This window comes from Artemia franciscana, unplaced genomic scaffold (assembly GCF_032884065.1).
Source record: "Artemia franciscana unplaced genomic scaffold, ASM3288406v1 PGA_scaffold_34, whole genome shotgun sequence".
Taxonomy (NCBI): domain Eukaryota; kingdom Metazoa; phylum Arthropoda; class Branchiopoda; order Anostraca; family Artemiidae; genus Artemia; species Artemia franciscana.
This window is the reverse complement of record NW_027062670.1, coordinates 807,321-827,090: the sequence shown is the minus strand read 5'-3', so window position 1 is coordinate 827,090 and position 19,770 is coordinate 807,321. Positions and strand designations below refer to the sequence as shown.

General features: G+C 37.3%; 1 protein-coding gene across 1 annotated transcript in view; it reads right to left on the bottom strand.

Annotated features, from left to right (window-relative positions):
* Positions 1-10,044: 10,044 nt before the first annotated feature.
* The window catches only part of LOC136041727 (DNA replication licensing factor MCM4-like), a 127,027-nt gene continuing 117,301 nt past the window's right edge, over positions 10,045-19,770 (bottom strand). Inside the window, exons 13-14 of the mRNA XM_065726471.1 lie at positions 13,887-14,092; positions 10,045-10,106 (exon numbers count right to left, since the gene is read on the bottom strand). Coding sequence (XP_065582543.1) covers positions 10,045-10,106; positions 13,887-14,092 — 268 coding nt within the window. The remainder of the gene's footprint in view (positions 10,107-13,886; positions 14,093-19,770) is intronic.

Genomic DNA, 19,770 nt, shown 5'->3' with positions numbered 1-19,770 from the left:
ACTGACCCCCCTAACTCCCCCAAAGAGACCGGATTCAGTCCACGTCAATCACGTATCTACGACATTTCCTTATTCTACCCACCAAGTTTAATCCCAATCTCTTCACTCTAAACGTTTTACAAGATTTCCAGTTTCTCCCTCCAACTCTCCCGAATGTCACCAGATCTGGTCGGGATTTAAAATAAGAACTTCGAGACATGAGTTCCATCAAAATATCAAATTTCATTCAGATCCGGTCACTCGTTCTTAAGTTAAAAATACATCAATTTTTCTAATTTTTCTGAATTAACATCCCCCCCAACTCCCCCAAAGAGAGCAGATCTGTTCCAATTATGTCAATTACGTATCTAGAATTTGTGCTTATTCTTCCCGTCAAGTTTCATCCCGATCTCTCCACTCTAAGCATTTTCCGAGATTTCCAGTTTCCAAGATTTCTGTTTCCTCCTCGAATCCCCATGTCCCCGGATTCGAATTGAAAATGGAGCATCTGTGAGATAAAATATTCCTATATATCAAGTAAAGATACCTCAATTTTCACGTTTTCCAAGATTTCCGGTTTCCCCCTCCAGCTTCCCCCTAATGTCACCAGATCTGATCGGAATTTAAAATAAGATCTCTGAAGCTTAAGGCCCTTCTAAATATCAAATTCCATTAAGATCTGATCACCTGTTCGTAAGCTAAAAATACCTCATTTTTCTAATTTTTCAGAATCAACTCTCCCCCCAACTCCCCCAAAGAGAGCGGATCTATTCCTGTTGTCAATCACGTATCTAGGACTTGTCCTTATTTTTCCCACCAAGTTTCATCCCGATCCCTCCACTCAAAGCGTTTTCCAAGATTTTAGGTTTCCCCCTCCAATTCCCCCAATGTCACCGGATTCAATCGGGATTTAAAATAACATTCAAACGGAGGGTCCTGAAATTCAATTTCACCAGGTGGCCCTAGCCTCCAATTCAAAGGGGGCCCTAACAGTCAATACCAAAGGGGGCCCTAGCAATCAATTCAACTGGCCCCATGCAACGAATTTCATCAGGCCCCTGGCAATTAATTCCAACGGGGGCCCTAACATCTAATCCCAACGGGGACCCTATCAACCAATTCCAACAGGGGCCCTAGCAGCCATTTCTAACGGGATGAGCCCACCAGTCAAGTAGGGAACCCCACACTTCTAAATAAAAATGATGTAATCTGACTCGACTTCTTAAAGACGATGCATCCTCACTTGACTTGTTTCTTCAGATCCCGTGGGGAACCCCTGCCGGTCACTGAGGAGGGAATACACGTGGTTTTTATGTAATGATGATGCAAACGTGGCTTGCAACATAATACTTTAAGAGATTTCGTCTTCAGGATTTCATTTTCTTTCAAGGCGTTTTTTTTTTACCGTGATTTCATTTTCTTCAAGATTTTTTCTCAAGGAATCTTTAGAATCCAATGATTTTTGTCCACTTATAGGAATCGGCAGAGATTTCACCTCAACGGAATGGAGTGATATACAGCTGGACCACGAAAGCCTTCCTACCATTTTGATTCGGAGAATAATTTCCAATGTAAACTTTCCCTAAAATTTCATGGGTCTTGCTATGTCTGAAATAACTAACACTCGGGGAAGAAAATTAATTACTTAAAATTGGTTACATTTGACGAGCAGCTACATGTTAAAATGTTATTAATTTTCTAACGTAACCTCTACAGGTTAGGTTAGGTATTGAATCAGTGAGATGTTACATAGCATTGACTTTAGATATTTCATTGCATAAATGATTACGTAATGAACATTCATCCTAGAACAAGAAATCTAAAAGACACAGAATTTTGGAAGGGGGAGGCTGGTTATTAGAGATAAATTTAAGCCACATAAAGCGATACATTTTAGGGCTTTTAATGAAATTGCCCCGTTTTTTGTCTGGGTTTTAGATTTCTGTCCTCTTCCGTCGAAAAAATTCTTTTCACACCTCCCACCTTAAATTTAAGCTGTTGAGTGTGATGCCCCCCATGGCAATTCACGCCACCGTGGATAAAATATGGATGGCACACGGCACCCCCTGGCGTGCCTTATTACAACCTAAGCATTTTTAGACATTTTCCTACAAAAAAATAACCGTTTACACTAGAATCGATCATTTAAATTTAAAGGAAAATTCCTATGACGTTTCTTCTGATTATTCTTGGCCAATGACGCCACACGTGAACAATGTACCAGCCCGAGGAAACCATCTGGCACATATTATCAAACCTAAAGGTTTAACAACACTTTCCCCGCAAAAATAACTTTATAAACTAAAAATTACTATTGTTTTTATTTGAATAGTGGAAACTTGTCATCTCATTGTTAGATTGCGATGTTCCATGGCAATTCCCAGCCTGTGACACTCAATGGCACCCCCTGGCAAGCATTTTCACACATGTGGCATATTCCAATTATTTTCCTGCTAAAATATCCATTTACACCGGAGTCAATCGTTTAATCTTAAGGAAAATCTTTCCGGTGGTTTGTTTTTCATCAATTCATATTTATATTCCTTGGTGAAATTATGTGTCAATGCCCTTTTCTTTTATTTACGGTTTCACCGTCTATTTTGAAATTGTTTTTACATAGGCTGCAGTTTCAGCACCCGGATAAGATACGCATTATGACGTTGGTGCTCTAGTAGGTTTGTCTTCTGCTTGCCTTCTCTTGAATGCTAGTACCAGAAAGATGGTGATACGATCTATAAACGGGTAATGTGTTACCAGCAACAGTAGCAAGAAGTTGACCTTCGTCATCAACTAAAAGTTTTAGACCTGCATTCTCTTTGCGTGCTATCATCTATGGAAATGTTACTCTCGCAAATCCACCATCACTTAAGATGAAGTTTTTGGGTATTCCAAAGGAATTTAATGTCTCACTATCAAGACAACGCAAACATAAATTTCCAAGAAGCTCCCCATTAATGCTTGTTTCATAGTTCAAATATTTCTCCTTGTGAGCATTCAATACAACGAAAAATTAATCATGTGCGCATAAATTCTTGAAATATTTCATCTTCACCTTTTAAAAGAGAAATATCCTTCCAATGTAAAAACGATACTGCTCGAAACGTACAATAAACTAGCTATTGTCGATGACCAACCATAGATTATCATAGGACAGTCGCATAAGTAATCTTGGAATCAGCATAAGATTTAGAATGTTATATGAATGATAATATGTATCACAGGGATGCCATGGGCTAGCCATACGTTGCCACGATGGCTTGAATTGCCCTGGAATATTGCAATCTAATAATGATATGGCAAGTTTAAAGACAGTTGTAACATTTAGTTGATAAAGCTACTTTTGTGGGGAAAAGGTTGAAAATGCATAATTGTGATAATGTACACCAAAGGGTGTCTTCGGGCTAGTACGATGCGCCATGCTTGCCTCAATTGCCGAAAGCCATCAGAAGAAGCTCTATTGGGGATTTTTCATTAACTTTAAACGATCGATTCTAGTGTAAACGAATATTTCTGAAGGAAAATGCCCGAAGAATTCCATATATGACAATGCTTGATAGAGGGTTCGGTGTGTCATCCACTGAGTGTCAAAGAGTGGGAATTGCCATGGAACTCGCAATATAACCATTAAATTTCAAGATTTCGATGTTCCATTAGAAGCAATAGTCGTTTTTAGCTTATAAGATTATTTTTGTGGGAAAAACATTGAAAAACCCTTAGGTGTTATATTGTGCGCCAGAGGGTGTCATCAGCCTGGTACATTGTGCCAGGCTCGCCTCTATTGCAAGCAGTCATCAGAAGAAACACCAATAGGAAAATTTCATTAAGTTTAAACGATCGATCCTAGTGTAAATCGATGCTTTAAAGGAAAATTCCCGAAAAATCCCATATGAGTGATAACACTTGCCAGAAGGTACCGTGTGTCGGCCATTGAGTGTCAAAGGCTGGTAAATGTTACGGAACATCGTAATCTAACATTGAAATGACAAGTTTCCGCTGTTCAATCAATACACTGGTAATTTTTAGTTTGTAAAGTTATATTTGTGGGGAAAAGGTTGAAAAACCCTTAGGTATGATAATGTGAACCAGAGGGTGTGATTGAACTGGTACATTGTGCCATGCTGGCCTTAATTGCCAGGAGTCATTAGAAGAAACGCTAATGGGAATTTATTCTTAAGTCTAAATGATCGATTCTAGTGTTAATGGTTATTTTCGTAAGAATATTTCTGAACATGCTTTAGGTGTAATTATACAAGCCAGAGGTACCGTGTGCCATCCGTAGTTTTCCACGGTGGGCATCACGTTCTACAGTTTATAGTTAAAGTGAGAGGCGCTAAAAAAATTAGACGGGAGGCGTAACACCCATTCAAAGAAACGAAAAATTTTCATTAAAAGATTTCTAAAATATCTCTTAAGGTGGCTTAGATTTACCTCTAATAACAGCTCTCCCCCACAAAAAAGTATGTATCTTATAGATTTCTTGTTCTAGGACGAATTTTCAATACACAATCATTTACACTATGAAATATATAAAGCCAATGCCATGTATCATCTTACTGACTAAATACCTAACTTAACCTGTCTAGGTCACATTAGAAAATTAATAACATGGTAACATACAGGTGCACGTCAAATGTGACCTATTTCCAGTAGTCGATTTTCTCACCAATAGTCAATTATTCCAGACAAACCAGGCACGTGATCCATAGATTTTTCGAAATGTTTCCATTAAACAGTATTCCCATAATCAAAATATTAGGAAGGCTTTCTTGGCCCAGCTGTCTAGCGCTCAATCCATTGAGGGAAAATCTCTTTCTATTCCTAAAGCGGACAAAAATCTTTGCATTATAAAGATTCTCTGAGAAAAAAAAATCTTGAAGAAAATTAAATCTGGAAGAAAAAACGACTTGAATAAAAAAAATGACTTGAAAGAAAAATGAAATCTCTTGAAGTATTACTTAACACCCACGTGTGTGCCATGCTCAGTTACAAGCGGGGATTCTCCACGGCCCCCTGAAGAAACATGTCACGCGAGATTACATCATTCCCCATAAATCTACCTAGGCACGCAAAATTACATCATCCTCAGTTACAAGAGGAAGGCCTCCACTTGAATAGCGGGCCCCCGTTCGAATTGACTGCTAGGGCCCCAGTGAAATTTCTAGCTAAGGGTCCCCTTGGAATTGGTTGCTAGGAACCCGGTGAAATATGATGCTAGGGCCTCTCGTTGGAATTGATTCTTAGGCCCCACCATTGAATCTAGTAGCTAGGGCCCCAGTGAAATTGCTCGCTAGGTTCGCCGTTGGAAATGGTTGCTATGGGCCCCGGTGAAATTGGATGCTAGAGCCCCGTTGAACTTGACTGTTCGGACTCGTAGGGCTAGGTGTCTTGAAGGTTCCCTAGTGGTGGTCCCTGAAGTCCTATTATGTAACAACCAAAGAAATCATGAATTGACGGGGCCACTGAAGGTTTTTCCTGGCCCTAGTAGGTTTTCAAGCAATCGAAGAAAAATCGAAGAAAGAAACTCCCAATATGTAACAGGCTCCTGTATCTTTTAGAAAACATTCTTTATTACATAACAAACACCTGCACACCTGCAGGAAAATTAGTAAAACCTGCACCCTGAAGAAGTTAAAAAAAGTGTCAGGATTGGGATTCGAAGGGGGTGGACCCAATTCGTAGTATTTATACTGTCAAAACTAACCTACCTCTTAGAAAGAGGTGAGCGATTCTGCTCGCAGAGGGAAGTTAGTAAAATTACATTTTTACTTTCAATTAAAGGCAACAATTGGGACTTTGACAGAGCTAAAGCTTTAAAATGTAAAAAGGTTTTTAGACTTAAGATTTGGCCTTTGGATTAAAAAGGATTGGGATTCGAAGGGGGTGGACCCAATTCGTAGTGTTTATGCTGTCAAAACTAACCTACCTCTTAGAAGGAGGTGAGCGATTCTGCTCGCAGAGAGCATTTAGTAAAATTACATTTTTACTTTCAATTAAAGGCAACAATTGGGACTTTGACAGAGCTAAAGCTTTAAAATGTAAAAAGGTTTACATTTTAAAAGATTTGGCCTTTGGATTGAAAAAACTTTAAACTTGTTCCTGGGTCATTTCTCAGAGGTAGACTAAATAACATCTATTCAGCCTTTATGATAAGCGGATTTTATATGTACGTGAAACTAAGCATGATTAACTGACCATACAGGAAAATAACTAACCCCAGTTTAACCCTGTATATCACACTCGCACAAAGGATCACAAATTGGGGGAGGGGGATTTGGAGTATACTTATCTCTTGATTTGATTGACTACCCCCAAGACTCAGAAAATTACGTTGTTTAAAATTCCCATTTGAAAAATTAAAAAGTCTTCATTTCCCCTCCCTTTTACATTTTCGGAAATTGACCACAAAAGCTAATACTTTATTCCTAGATTTTGAGAAATTTCAGCAAATATGATCGTGTTCCTTTGTTGACTGCTTTTTTGTTTATGAACTACAAAAGAACGACAAAAAACTAAACTATATGCTTCCTTCCAAGCAACAGAGATTCATCCGGTTTGTCCCAAATCTGCTATGCTTTTTTTCTATTTTTTTTTTGAGCTGCGCTTTTCTCTCAACGTACAAACTGCAGCTTTTAGAAGTGAGAGAGAAGAAGAGAGTGACAAAGAAAGAAAGAAAGAAAGAAAGAAAGAAAGAGAGAGAAAGAGAGAGAGAGAGAGAGAGAGAGAGAAAGAGAGTGAGAGAGAAAAAAAACATTATGCAGTGAAATACACTTTTATCAATAATCAGACCCAATGGAAAAATGCTTAACACCCATCCCCTACCAACCCCCTATTCTCTCCCAATTTACAGCACTCTCAAACATATATTATGATGTCAGGGTTTTCTCTAGCCACCAGTTCCTGAAAAATTTAATTTGTTGTAGTTCATTGAATCATATGCGAGGCTAAATATAGCTTAAACCGAGGTGAAAATAAGGATTTCATTTTTTATGCTTAGCAAATGGAAAAGAAAATGATTAGACTTTCGTTATAATCTCTCCTAAAACTATTTATCAGTCACATGATACTTCACTGACAATTCAATTTTCAATATTCTCATTTCAATATTCCCCTTTATTCTCATCTTTTCTATAGAAAAATGTGATTTAATTTCTTTCAACGGCTCAAGACTTTTTTTTTAAGCCAATAGGATCAGCTGTCTAGAGAAGTTTTGAAAAGAAACAGTTCTTTCGGAAGCTTCATGTGCAGCATAAACATTTGATGTGTCACAAGAGATAGTCGATAAACTTCGCTTCCAATAGCTTTTAAGCAGGGGAACATGAAGAAATATTAAATCAACAAAAGAAAAAACTTGAAGCATTGAATATGAGTGAAAACAAAAATGCTCGTGCTCAGAAGAAAAGAAAATACTTGACATGTGACTAGCCTAAACAACTTTTTTTAATAAAAAATAGCAGACGTTGAGTTTGTAATCTTTTCCGTTTATTTTTGTTTACTGGGGTATTCTAGCGTTTCTTCAAATATTTCAAGAACATCTCTCATAAATTGGCGTTTCGTTTTAACAAAATATTACTCAGCTTGAACAATCCATTCTATTTGATATTTCTGAGCATAGACAAATTTACAAACGGGAAAAAAAAAGAAGCTAAAATCAACGCTGAAAGACAAAAGCCAAAAATTCGCTTGATATTCAAATAAATTTGAATTTACTGAAACAAAGTCGTACCTTCATTTTAAGCCCTCGAAGGTTAGGCAGAAATTCCGCCCCTAGTCTTTTGGTGGGAAAATCTACATCGTGGCGGAGAGGTAGAAACGGCACCATTATTCAGCGCTAGGCAAAAACTTAAAGGGTACCAGCAAGCTGGAGACTTGCTGGTCAAATGAATCCCCAAGAAAAATTCCTTATTATGCCAAACATAAAAATTTCAAAAAATGGTGCGGCGTCACCGGTAGACGACGCGCTCCCGTTATGGAAGGTGATGGGGGTGAAAAAATCGACGATCCTCCCAAGATAGTAAAAACGTCTTGAAGATCGGATCGTAGAACGTTCGATCAATAAAAGCTGACGCTACCAAGATACTAATAGCAAACGAGATGGAAAAGTGTGGAATCAACATTCTATGTCCGTCTGAAAGTCAGATCTTCGATTGTTGTATATCGACTATTATTAGCCCATCAAATGAGCCGTGCCACCTGTATTATTCAAGGTAGTTGGTTTTCACCTTTCAGATGCTGCATATCTTACACTACAGTCATCTCTGTGTACGCCCTACCCTTAAATATGACAGATGAGACAGAGTCTGCGTTTTATAACGACCTGAAACAAAATCCTGGGGCAAGTTACGCCCCGAGACTTCCTTGTTCTTGCTGGAGATTGGAATGCCAGATTTGGCTCAAAGGATTACTCAACTCAATTTGTAGTTAGCCCTTTCTGGTTTGGAACCCGTTTTGACAACAGTGAAAGGCTCATTGGTTTCACTGTAGATAATGTTCCGCCTGAACTTGTCAAACAGGTTAAGCGCTCTGTCCACAGTGAATGATGAAGAAAACGTCGAGGAGCTTTCCTATAGTTCTGTACAGAGAAAGTGGAAGCAGTTGGCTGTAGCAATGCAGGAGTCAACGAAAGAAGTGCTTGGTACATCAAAACTAAAATGGAAATCCTGGATCAGCCAAGAAACCCTTAACTAGGCCGACAAATGTCGAGCATCTTGCTCTAAAGCAGAGCGTAAGAAGCGTAGAGCAGAATTAAAAAATCTTCCAGAAGAGATAGGCAAAGAACATTTTCAAGAGCTCTTGAGTTCGCCACATCATCCGTAGATAATCCCAAGTCCTCCTCCAGCGGTCCTTCAAGCACTTTATGGAGTTTGTCTCGAACCCCCAGATATCGATGAAATAAACAAAAGTCATTCGTTCACTGAGGAGCCACAAGTCTCCTGGTGAAGCCTGTCTGCCTCCAGATCCATATAAAGCTGCTGATGAGATTGTTACTGCTCAACCCACACTGCTGTTTGATCAAATTTGGACAGGAAAGAATTTGCAAAAGGACTGGAAAGTTTCAATCCTTCTCCCTCTCTTCAACAAGTCAGAATGCAAAAACTACCGTGGAACCACTCACTGAAATTACGCCAAAGTTGTTTGCGATTCTTATCTAAACAGGCTCGAGAAGAGAAAATGAGAAAAGAACAAGCTGGCTGTCGAACCTGGAGTTCTTGCAAAGAGCAAATTTTTATCCTAAGGTTCCTGTTACAGCAGCGTCATAGATGTGGGCGTATCCTAGAAGAAGATGGAATGCCTTCGTATTTTGTAGAGCTTTTGAAAGCATAAAATGAGGGTACGGACTTATGGTGAAGAGTCTGGAAATTTAGCTGTAGACTCGGAAGTAAAACAAGGCGACGTTCTATCCCCCATCCTTCCCAATTATGCAAATTGACTGGATTGCAGAGAGGGTTGTCAGCATAAACGAAGAAGTAACGATTGGAAAAGGTGTTCAGTTCACTGACTTAGATAATACTAATGATATTGCCCTCTCTGAAGATGATCCACTGAAAGCACAAATGATGATGGGTAATGTTGCATACTACTCTGCAATGGTCGGATTAGGAATTAGCCCAATAAAGACCAAAGTGATAAGTGGCGATTCCCAGAATCCCCTTTTACATCCATAAATGGCACCAGCATTGAGTAAGTTATAGAATTTGTCCACCTCGGATCTCTTGTGGATTTGAATCAATTGAGAGGCGTATTCTCCTACCAACTGCCAGTTTTCTCAGCACAGTAAATCACTGTGGAAGTATCGAAGCCTAAGCCTCACTACGTAATTAGAGTCTCCGAGGCGACCGTCAAAGGTACTCTCCTATATCGGTGCAAAACATTGGCTGTCAAAGCTTAAAATAGTAGTAAGTTGGATATCTTTGGTCACGACTGCCTTCGTCGTATTCTATATGTCCAGTTCCATGAACCTGTATCCAATAAGGAGATTCGGGCGCACAGTAAAAAACATTACCCAGTCTCGGAGTTTGTAAAGGGACGATGGTCCGTGTGGCTAGACCATTGTGTATGCCATTATGGCTACCAAAACATCTCGAAGTCTGCTATTAAAGCAAAGCCGCTTGAAAATTCGAAACGTCGACCTGAAGGCCAGAAGAAAGATTGGTGGTCAGTTATGAAAAACAACATAGGGCCGCTTGGAGGCTTCCACCTCTTTGGTCGGCTCTGGGACAGTGATTGACTGAACCATGTCGAAGCCGGTGCACATAGGTACCTCATGGAAAACCTCTATTGGAGAGATTATGGATGCCGGGCGGGGCGGGGCAGTGTCTAATTCCCGTCAAAAGTAAAAGTAGATAAGTACCTTCATTTTGACAAAACAAAAGGAAACCCTAAGTTTTCTCCGGCCGACTGTCCCACGAATTTTGAACTTTCTACCCTCAGCCGTTTCTGAAATATTTTGATACACCCTTTTGACAACCTGCATGCATACAGTGTGTTTTGATTTAATTTGGCATCCCGGTCAACTTTCCCTGACAGTTTCAACCTAATACCCTATTCCATTCCTGAGATATCCCGCCTGTGCCATTTTGACAACCTGGATACTCTTTAACTATTCTGATTTAGTTCAAAAGCAGTAGTAAGTAGTATTAGAAGCCCTGCGTGTTTTAACTTAATACTCTTAGCAGCAGCAGTAGCAATAATACGCATAGAATGCTTTTCAGCTAACTCAACATCCTTTTCAATATGTACTGAAAACCTAGTACTCTACGCCGTTGCTTAGATATTGTTGACACGCCATTTTGACAACCTGCATGCATATAGTGTGTTTTTTTATAAGTTCATCATCCCCTGAACATTCCCTGAAAGTTTCACCTTGATGCCCTTATTCTTAGAATGAGTAGTAGTAGCAGTCATAGCAGCAGTAATAGTAGCTGTAGTATGAATATAATGCCTTTTGGTATTTTCAACCCGCCATGAAAGTTTCAGCATAATAATCTATGCTGTTCCAAAGATATTGCTGATACCCTTTTTTGACAACCTGCATGCACAGTTTTCATTTAGTTAGATATCCTGATCGACATTCCCTAAAAAGATTCGATTTAATATCACTATCCTCAGGAATAATAGTAGGAGTATAGCTATTAGCAGGAGTAGATGCAGTAGAAGTAGTAATAGTTATGTGCAATTAGTTCCTTATGGTTAATTCAGTATGCTTCTCAAAACGCCCTGAAAGAGTCAAATAAATACTCTAAGCAGTTGCTGACAGTGGGTATCTGAGATATTGCTGATACTTCCTTGCGACAGCCTATATTAATACAGTATTTTGATTTAGTTCAATATCCCCCTTAACATTTAGATAAAATTTTGTCTCAACACCCTTATCCATAGTGAAAATAGTAGACTAGCAGGAGAATTAGTAGTAATAGCATACACATGTTGTCTTTTGTATAGTTCCACCCCCCCCCCACGGTGTACTAAAATTTCAATTTTGATACTTTAAGCCGTTTCTAAGATATTGCTGACAAGTCTTATTTGACAACACGCATGCACATAGTGTGTTTTGGTTTAGTTCAACATTCTTCTGAAGATTCGCTAAGAGTTTCATATTAATACCCTTGACCTCAGTAGTATTAGTAATCGTAGTAGCAGTAGTAGGAAAATAGTGCCTTTTGGTTAATTTAACATCCCTCTCGACATACCTTGAAAGCTTTAATTTACCACTACAAGTCCTTCTTAAGATATTACTGATATACAACATTAAAAAAACCACATACACTTAGTGCGTTTTAATTTAGCTCATTTTCCCCTCAGTATTCACCTTAATACTTAATGCACTAGTACTTCATTCCTTAATACACCCCAATACTTTTTAGCCTTGGTAGTAGAAGTAGCAGAAGCAGCCGCAGAAGCAGTAGTAGTAGCAATTATAGTAGAATAAACGTATTGCCTATTGGTCTGTTGAATACCTTCCTCATATCGCCCTGAAAAGCCCAACTTAATACCCTAACACCTTCCTGAGATGCTGCCAATACGCTCATTTGAAAACCTGCACGCACATAGCGTTTGGATTTAGTTCAACACTCCCCTCAGCATTCCCTGAAAGCATTATCTGAATACCCTTAGTCTTTTTGAAGACAAAGGGTCAAACATGCCCCCCTTTCCCAAAAACACATACTATATGTGAACAATGAGCAGACTCAATAGCTTACATCCCTATTCCCAGAGGCTGGGGTGGGGGTCATGTCACCCCCAGAGGAATATCATAGTTATTGGGCCTTTCAACTATGCTGAAAAATGGGCATCTTTAAATATTGACCGGATGTCTTTGGCGAAAAAACGGGTCAGGGAGGGGGCTGGTTGCCCTCCAATCACTTTTGATTCTTCAAAACGTCTTAAGAAGTTTTGATTTCCAATCGAACGAGACCCTTCCGAAATTTCTAAGACAACCCCTTCCATACGAAGTGCCAAGGTGAAAAAGTTCAAGAATCAAGCTACTCCGATAAAACAAAAAAATTGTGAAGAAGAAAAAACGAGGATAATTAAAGCCCGAGAAAAAAGGAAAGATATATATACAGTATCTCGATCGAGATTTTCACTTAACCGTCCTCAATAAGCACTGAATTAAATGAGAACTTCTAAAAGTGACAGTGGAGGGACAACTCTCTATTTACGTCAAGCGGTCGTCTCGACCGAGATATCGGCATATTTATCTTTCCTTATTTCACTGGCTGCATTTATCCTTTTTTTTAATTTTTTTTTTATTTTATCTTCAAAACTTCAATTATCTTCAAAGAACGTGAAAATTATCCACCGTTACTTCGAGAAAGCCTCTTTTTTAATTTAGTGCTTGTTTTGAGATTTGTTCTTTTTTTTTATCATTGAGACTTTTATTTGTACATTTTTTACTCGTTATTTACTTTATTGAACTAGCAACAGAAAAGCGGAGGTTTTGATCGGAACATCCGCATATTCATCTTTTCTTGTTTCATTGGCTGGAATTATCCTCGACTTTTTTTCCTCCCAGATATTGTTTTTCCAATTTGTCATTCCTTGCCAAAGGTTTTAGAAATTAATTGAGCAGCATTGGAGTCACAACTGTAAAGTTAAACTGTTTTCAAACCATTGTAAGCGTGCCTCTGGGTGACGAACTAGTATAGTAGGGGGTACAAAAAAATGACTGATAAGTGTCTTGAGTCAATCTTCCCAACTAAACATAACACATCAACAAAACATAGAACCTTCCTAAAATTAATACCACTACGATCATGCCTGTATATAAGGGGAGAGGCGTGGAAGGAGGTGGAACAGAAGGATCACATTTAAGAGAGGCAATTAAAAAAATGACGTTGAGAAAGGCATTTATTTTTCAATCCCCTTTCAAGATAAATTCCTTCTTCAGAATGAATCGTCTAACCCTTGCATAAAGGTCAGACCTGTATGCATCTTTGACTAGGATACAAATTTCCTCCTTTGTTAAGTTCATTTCTACTAGATATACCTAACGTAAAGTTATATTAGTTGTAATTTAAGGATATTTCACCAATACACTAGAACATAAAACAATACATGGCACTGAACAGTAAATAAAGAGCAACTTTTCTCTTCAATCAGAAGAGACAACATAATTTTTGCAACTATAGCCTAAACGAATAAAGTAAGAGAACTTCAATGGTGACTTAAAAAATGCAACGTTTACTAATTTTAGCTTCCCATTGGGTTATCAGCATAACTTTTTTCAAAATAATTGCAAATAAGAGGTATGAAAAAAGAAGGTATGTTCTACATGAAAGTTACACTATCATATTGAGCATGTCCGAGTGTCCTAGAGCTGAGGTTGCAGGCCCCTATCTACAAATTTAAACTATTACTGATGTTATAAATAACCAATGAAACGAATGAGGAAAATAAAAGGCATTTACTTACAAGCTGTGACCCTTCTCTGAACTCAGAATATAATTTCTGATAGCCCAAAGTGGAAACACTTCCTTTGGATTCAATTAGTTGTTTGAGTGCTTTGGCTATTTCAACTCGTCTCTTTCGACCAGCGGAGCTTATCCCAGTTGTAAGAATGGATACATCGATCTTACCAGACATCGGATCAGTTGCTGATTGCTTCAAAGCCTCTCTGAAAAAAAGAAAGAAATAAAATTCATATTTGCACTATCAAGTTAATAAATTTATTCATCACGCAGAAACGTAGAAGCTAAAAGCAATGGTGGCAAAAGCCCCTCCTCCGATCGATTTTGTTAATGCCTTGTGGAACTATACTCATTATTTATTGTTATACAAGGGATATTATAATCAGTATTTCTAAGGTTCAATAGGTTTAAACCTTACTGTCAGGGGCTTTGACACTTCTTGAGGACAAAATTTGAAAATTCTGAAAATATTAAAAATAAGCTAATTAAATGAATAACTATGATTACATGAATCATCGTGGAAATGTATAACAATGAGGCTGGGGTATGAAAAGGCCATAGAATCGTTACTGGTATACATGTTTCACCTCATTAGACACTATCCTGTGTATAACAACTAAAAACTACTGTAATAATTTCAGTTTTATATGTTCTAGATTAAATAAAAAAAAAATAGTTTTTTTTAACTGAAAGTAAGGAGCGACATTAAAACTTAAAACGAACAGAAATTACTCCGTATATGAAATGGGTTGTCCCCTCCGCAGTCCCTCGCTCTTTACGCTAAAGTTTGACTCTTTGCCAAAATTCTACTTTTTAAAACAATTAAAAACTTTAGCGTAAAGAGCGTGGGACTGCGGAGGGGACAACCCATTTCATATACGGAGTAATTTCTGTTCGTTTTAAGTTTTAATGTCGCTCCTTACTTTCAGTTAAAAAAACTAGTTTTTTTTTATTTAATTTCTGAACGTTTTTGAATTAATGCATGTTTGATTTTGGCTCTCCGTACATAAATTATTGAAATGAAATTAGTATATTAATTTTTTTTTTGCTAAATGGCTTTCTCTTAGTTTTGATCAGACGATTTTGAGAAATAAGGGGTGGGGAAGGAGGCCTAGCTGCCCTCCAATTTTTCGGTTACTTAAAAAGGCTACTAGAACTTTTAATATTCAACGAACGTTTTTATTAGTAAAAAATATACGTAACTTAAGAATTAACTTACGTAACAAACTTTTATATTCTTATATTTTTATTATGTGTACGAGGGGGTTTGTACCCTCGTTAATACCTCGCTCTTTACACTAAATCGTAAGTTTTGTCCCAATTCTTTAAGAATGACCCCTGAATCAAAAAGGCCGTAGAATAAATAGTTGAAATCACTAAAAATATTTTAGCATCAAGAGCGAGGTATCTATCTCCTCCTAAATACCTCGCTCTTTATGCTAAAGTATTTTTAGAACCCCTCATATGCGTAATAATCTCTGTTCGTTTTAAATTTCAATGCTATTCCTTACTTTCATTTGAAAAAACGTTTTCATGTTTATTTTTTCATTGTAATGCTAGAAAATCCTGCGCCCTTTTCATTGAATTTTTCTTCCCCCGTGACATATTCCTCAAAGGAAAGATCCTCCCGCAAAGCCCTCTCCCATCAACCCCACCCCCCAAACCAAAAAATCCCCATGAAAACGTCTGTACACTTCCCAATAACCATTACTATATGTAAACACTGGTCAAAGTTTGTAACTTGCAGCCCCTCCCTCAGGGATTATGGGGGAGTAAGTCATTCCCAAAGACATAGTTATTATGGTTTTCGACTATGCTGAACAAAATGGCTATCTTAAAATTTTAATCTGTTGACTTTTGGAAAAAAATGAGCATGGGAGGGGGCCTATTTGCCCTCCAATTTTTTGGTCACTTAAAAAGGGCACTAGAACTTTTCATTTCCGTAAGAATGAGCCCTCTCGCGACATCCTAGGACCACTTGGTCGATAAGATGACCCCTGGAAAAAAAAAAAAAAAAAAAAAAACAAACAAATAAATAAACACGCACCCGTGATTTGTCTTCTGGCAAAAAATACAAAATTCCACATTTTTTAGATAGGAGCTTGAAATTTTTGCTATAGAGTTCTCTGATATACCGAATGCGATAGTGTGATTTTCGTTAAGATTCTGTGACTTTTAATGGATGTTTCCCCCTTTTTTCCAAAATAGGGCAAATTTTCTCAGGCTCGTAACTTTTGATGACAAAGACTAAATTAATTGAAACTTAATATTTAGAATCAGCGTAAAAATTCGAATCTTTTGATGTATCTTTTAGCATCAAAATTCCGTTTTTTAGAGTTTCGTTTACTATTGAGCCGGGTCGCCCCTTACTACAGTTCCTTACCACGAACTGTTTGAAAAGAAAATAATTCGGTATTTCGGGGCTGCTGACATTATTACTCCTTTGCGGAAGTTAGGCTCAAAATTGAAAAAGGATTATATTTTTTCTCTGGGCCCCTTCCACCTGTTAGTTGTGTTATCTCTTAGCAGTTCTTTCGTTAGTTGAGTTATGGTTGTGGTATATATGTTTTATCGCTCGTACAGTTGAGTTATTTTCAAATTATACTCCATAATAGAGAGGCTCCGAACACCCAGCATTGTATATTAAGCTCTTAATTTGACGTTTTTTTCTAACGTGACCAGATTCGTCCTGCGCCCTTTTCATTGAATTTTTTCCCCCATGGCATATTTCTCCAAGGAAAGATCCTCCCACATAGCCCCCTCCCTCAACCCTACCCCCAAAACCGAAACAATCCCCCTGAAAACGTCTGTACACTTTCCAATAACCATTATTATATGTAAACACTGGTTGAAGTTTGTAACTTGCAACCCCTCCCCCAGGGGCTGTGGGGGAGCAAGTCATCCCCAAAAACATAGTTATTATGATTTTCGACTATGCTAAACAAAATGGCTATCTCAAAATTTTGATCCGTTGACTTTGGGAAAAAATGAGCGTGGGAGGGGGCCTAGATGCCCTCCAATTTTTTTGGTCACTTAAAAAGGGCACTAGAACTTTTCATTTTCGTTAGAATGAGCCCTCTTGCGACATTCTAGGACCACTTGGTCGATACGATGACCCCTGGGAAAAAAAAAACAAAAAAAAAAAAAAAAACAAACAAATAAACACGCACCCGTGATTTGTCTTCGGGCAAAAAATGCAAAATTCCACATTTTTGTAGATAGGAGCTTGAAACTTCTACAGTAGGGTTCTCTGATACGCTGAATCTGATGGTGTCATTTTCGTTAAGATTCTACGACTTTTAAGGGGTGTTTCCCCCTATTTTCCTAAATAAGGCAAATTTTCTCAGGCTCGTAACTTTTGATGGCTAAGACTAAACTTGATGAAACTTATATATTTAAAATCAGCATTAAAATGCGATTCTTTTGATGTAGCTATTGATATCAAAATTCAATTTTTTAGAGTTTTGGTTACACTTGGGAATGGTTTTGATACTTTCCCTTTTGGTTCCTATCATTATAATTTAGGCCTTAAGTTTTGGTTATATTCTTTTTCTTTAACTAAAGATTTTTAACCTTGGAAAACAAATTTATGTCAGGGACGTCATGTTTGAATACATCAGTACTGCAATGACGTCACCATACCTTGTCACACTTGTGTGGAAAAATTTCATGTATGAAGATTTTCAAGTATGGAGAAGTTTATATTAAATTACTTAAAGACCAAAACTGGTAATTGCAAAAATATTTGTATATATTTTGGCAAGGGATTACAACAATTCAAAAACATTAAAAAGGAAAATCAAAAGTTTGAAGCTTAGTAGAAATCGTTGTTAGAAATCGGAGTTGTGGTAACAATCAAATATCTTAGAATAAAATTGGTAATTGCAAAAATATTTATATATGTTTTAACAAGGGATTACAACAATTCAAAACCTTAAGAAAGAAAACCAAAAGTTTGAAGATTAGTAAAAATCGTTCTTAGAAAAACATCACTGTCGAATTTCTTTTCTCATAAGCATAGGCAATGTCTTTCAAAGACATGAAAAAAAGTTGAAAAAATTTTTAAGTTCAGCTCAGAATCGCTAAAGTTATTATGTAAACTGCAAAAATATTTATGGTGCCTGAGCAATGTTTTCAATGTTTAATTCAAACTAGAAGAATGGCTGAAAATTTTTTTTTTTATATAAAATCCACTCGCTAGGTGATCCAGCTTACTGGTTTGAACGCAACCAGTTATATAATGTCAGCATGAGGGCCCAAAAAGACAAAATTTTGCAATAATTACAAATGATGATCCGATATACTGACAAGGGATTACAAAATTTCAAAAACCTTAAAAAAGAAAACCAAAACTACTCAGAAAGAGCGACTCATGTAAACTACGTAGATTATCCTATAAATACTGTATATACTTGCTTTATCTACCTCAATTGTATCGAAATCGGAGAATAACCTAAAAATATAAAGCTCCCGGTATAACTGCAAAACTACAGGAACTTCACGATAAGTTATCGGCACAAGCATATCGACGGCTTACCCCATATCACGTGCCCATCCGTTTGTTCTGTTGACTTTTTTCCTTGTTGATTTTGTTGTACTTATTGTGTTGTACATTTTGTACCTTTGTCCTCATCCTTTTGTTCTGTTGGTTTTATTGAACTTATGTGCTGTTTTCTTTTCTTGTGTTGTTTTCTTTTCTGATGTTTATTTCTGTTTTCTCTCTTTTTACTCCACTATCCTCACATTTTGAGCAGGGGTTATAAATAAATTATTATTATTATTATAAAAGTTACCAAGCTTAGTATGAATCAGTGTTAGAGATCGGGGAAGCTTCAATAATCATATATTTTTGAAAAGACTTCAGTATGATAGTATGAAAAGACATTATTACAAATGATGATTCGATATTTAGTTACTGAATTATAATATTTAAGTATACATGCCCCTTGCAACAGCCAGAAACCCAACCGTTGCACCCATGATTTGCAGGCACTGCTTTACCCACTTAGCTGCCACAAGGGTGATGATTTGATATTCTGACCAGGGATTCCAACAATTCAAAAACCTTAAAAAGAAGAAAACCAAAAGTTTCAGGCTTAGTACATATCGCTGTTAGAAAACGGACTAGATTCAATCATCAAATATTTTTCAAAAGACCCCAGTATAAATAGACATTAAATTGCGTAAAGAGAAAAAAACTGACAATTGCAAAAATATTTGTACATATTTCAACAAGTGATTATAGTAATTCAAAAACCTTAAAAAAGAAAACCTTTTTGAAAGCAACCAGTTACATAAATTTCAGTAGGAAGATCCAAAAAACGAAAATTTGCAATAATTACAAATGACGATTCTCTATTTTGACAAGGGCTTAGTAGAAGCGGGTACAAATGCTCCCTCACCAAGAACTGTCCTAATACTCGATTCCTTTTAAAAAAAGGAACACACAAACATGCTCTTAAAAATAACCAATTCCCCCCCCCCCCCGAAGTTCATTATTGGAACTTAAGTTTTGACTATTTATTTTATTTATTTATTTAAGAATTAACGACACTTCTCGACTACTATGGTCCCTGCGTCGGCCCTGCAGTGCATTCCTGAAGCCTGATTCGATCTCTGGGTCCCGTATTACCAAGCTAAGGTCAAATCCATTGCACCACCACAGGACTACTGGTTTTGACTATTGTGAAAAATGATCATCATTTCCAAATGTGCATACTAGTATGCACATAGGATAGGAACGATTCAAAACCTACCTCTCCCTGGAATCTAATTATGTTCACAGTTCTATCAACATGTCTATCAACTTCTCAAGTATTTTTTTGACGTAAGTACGTAGAATATGTAAAAAATAAAACGCATAAAAATACGTACAAATCATACA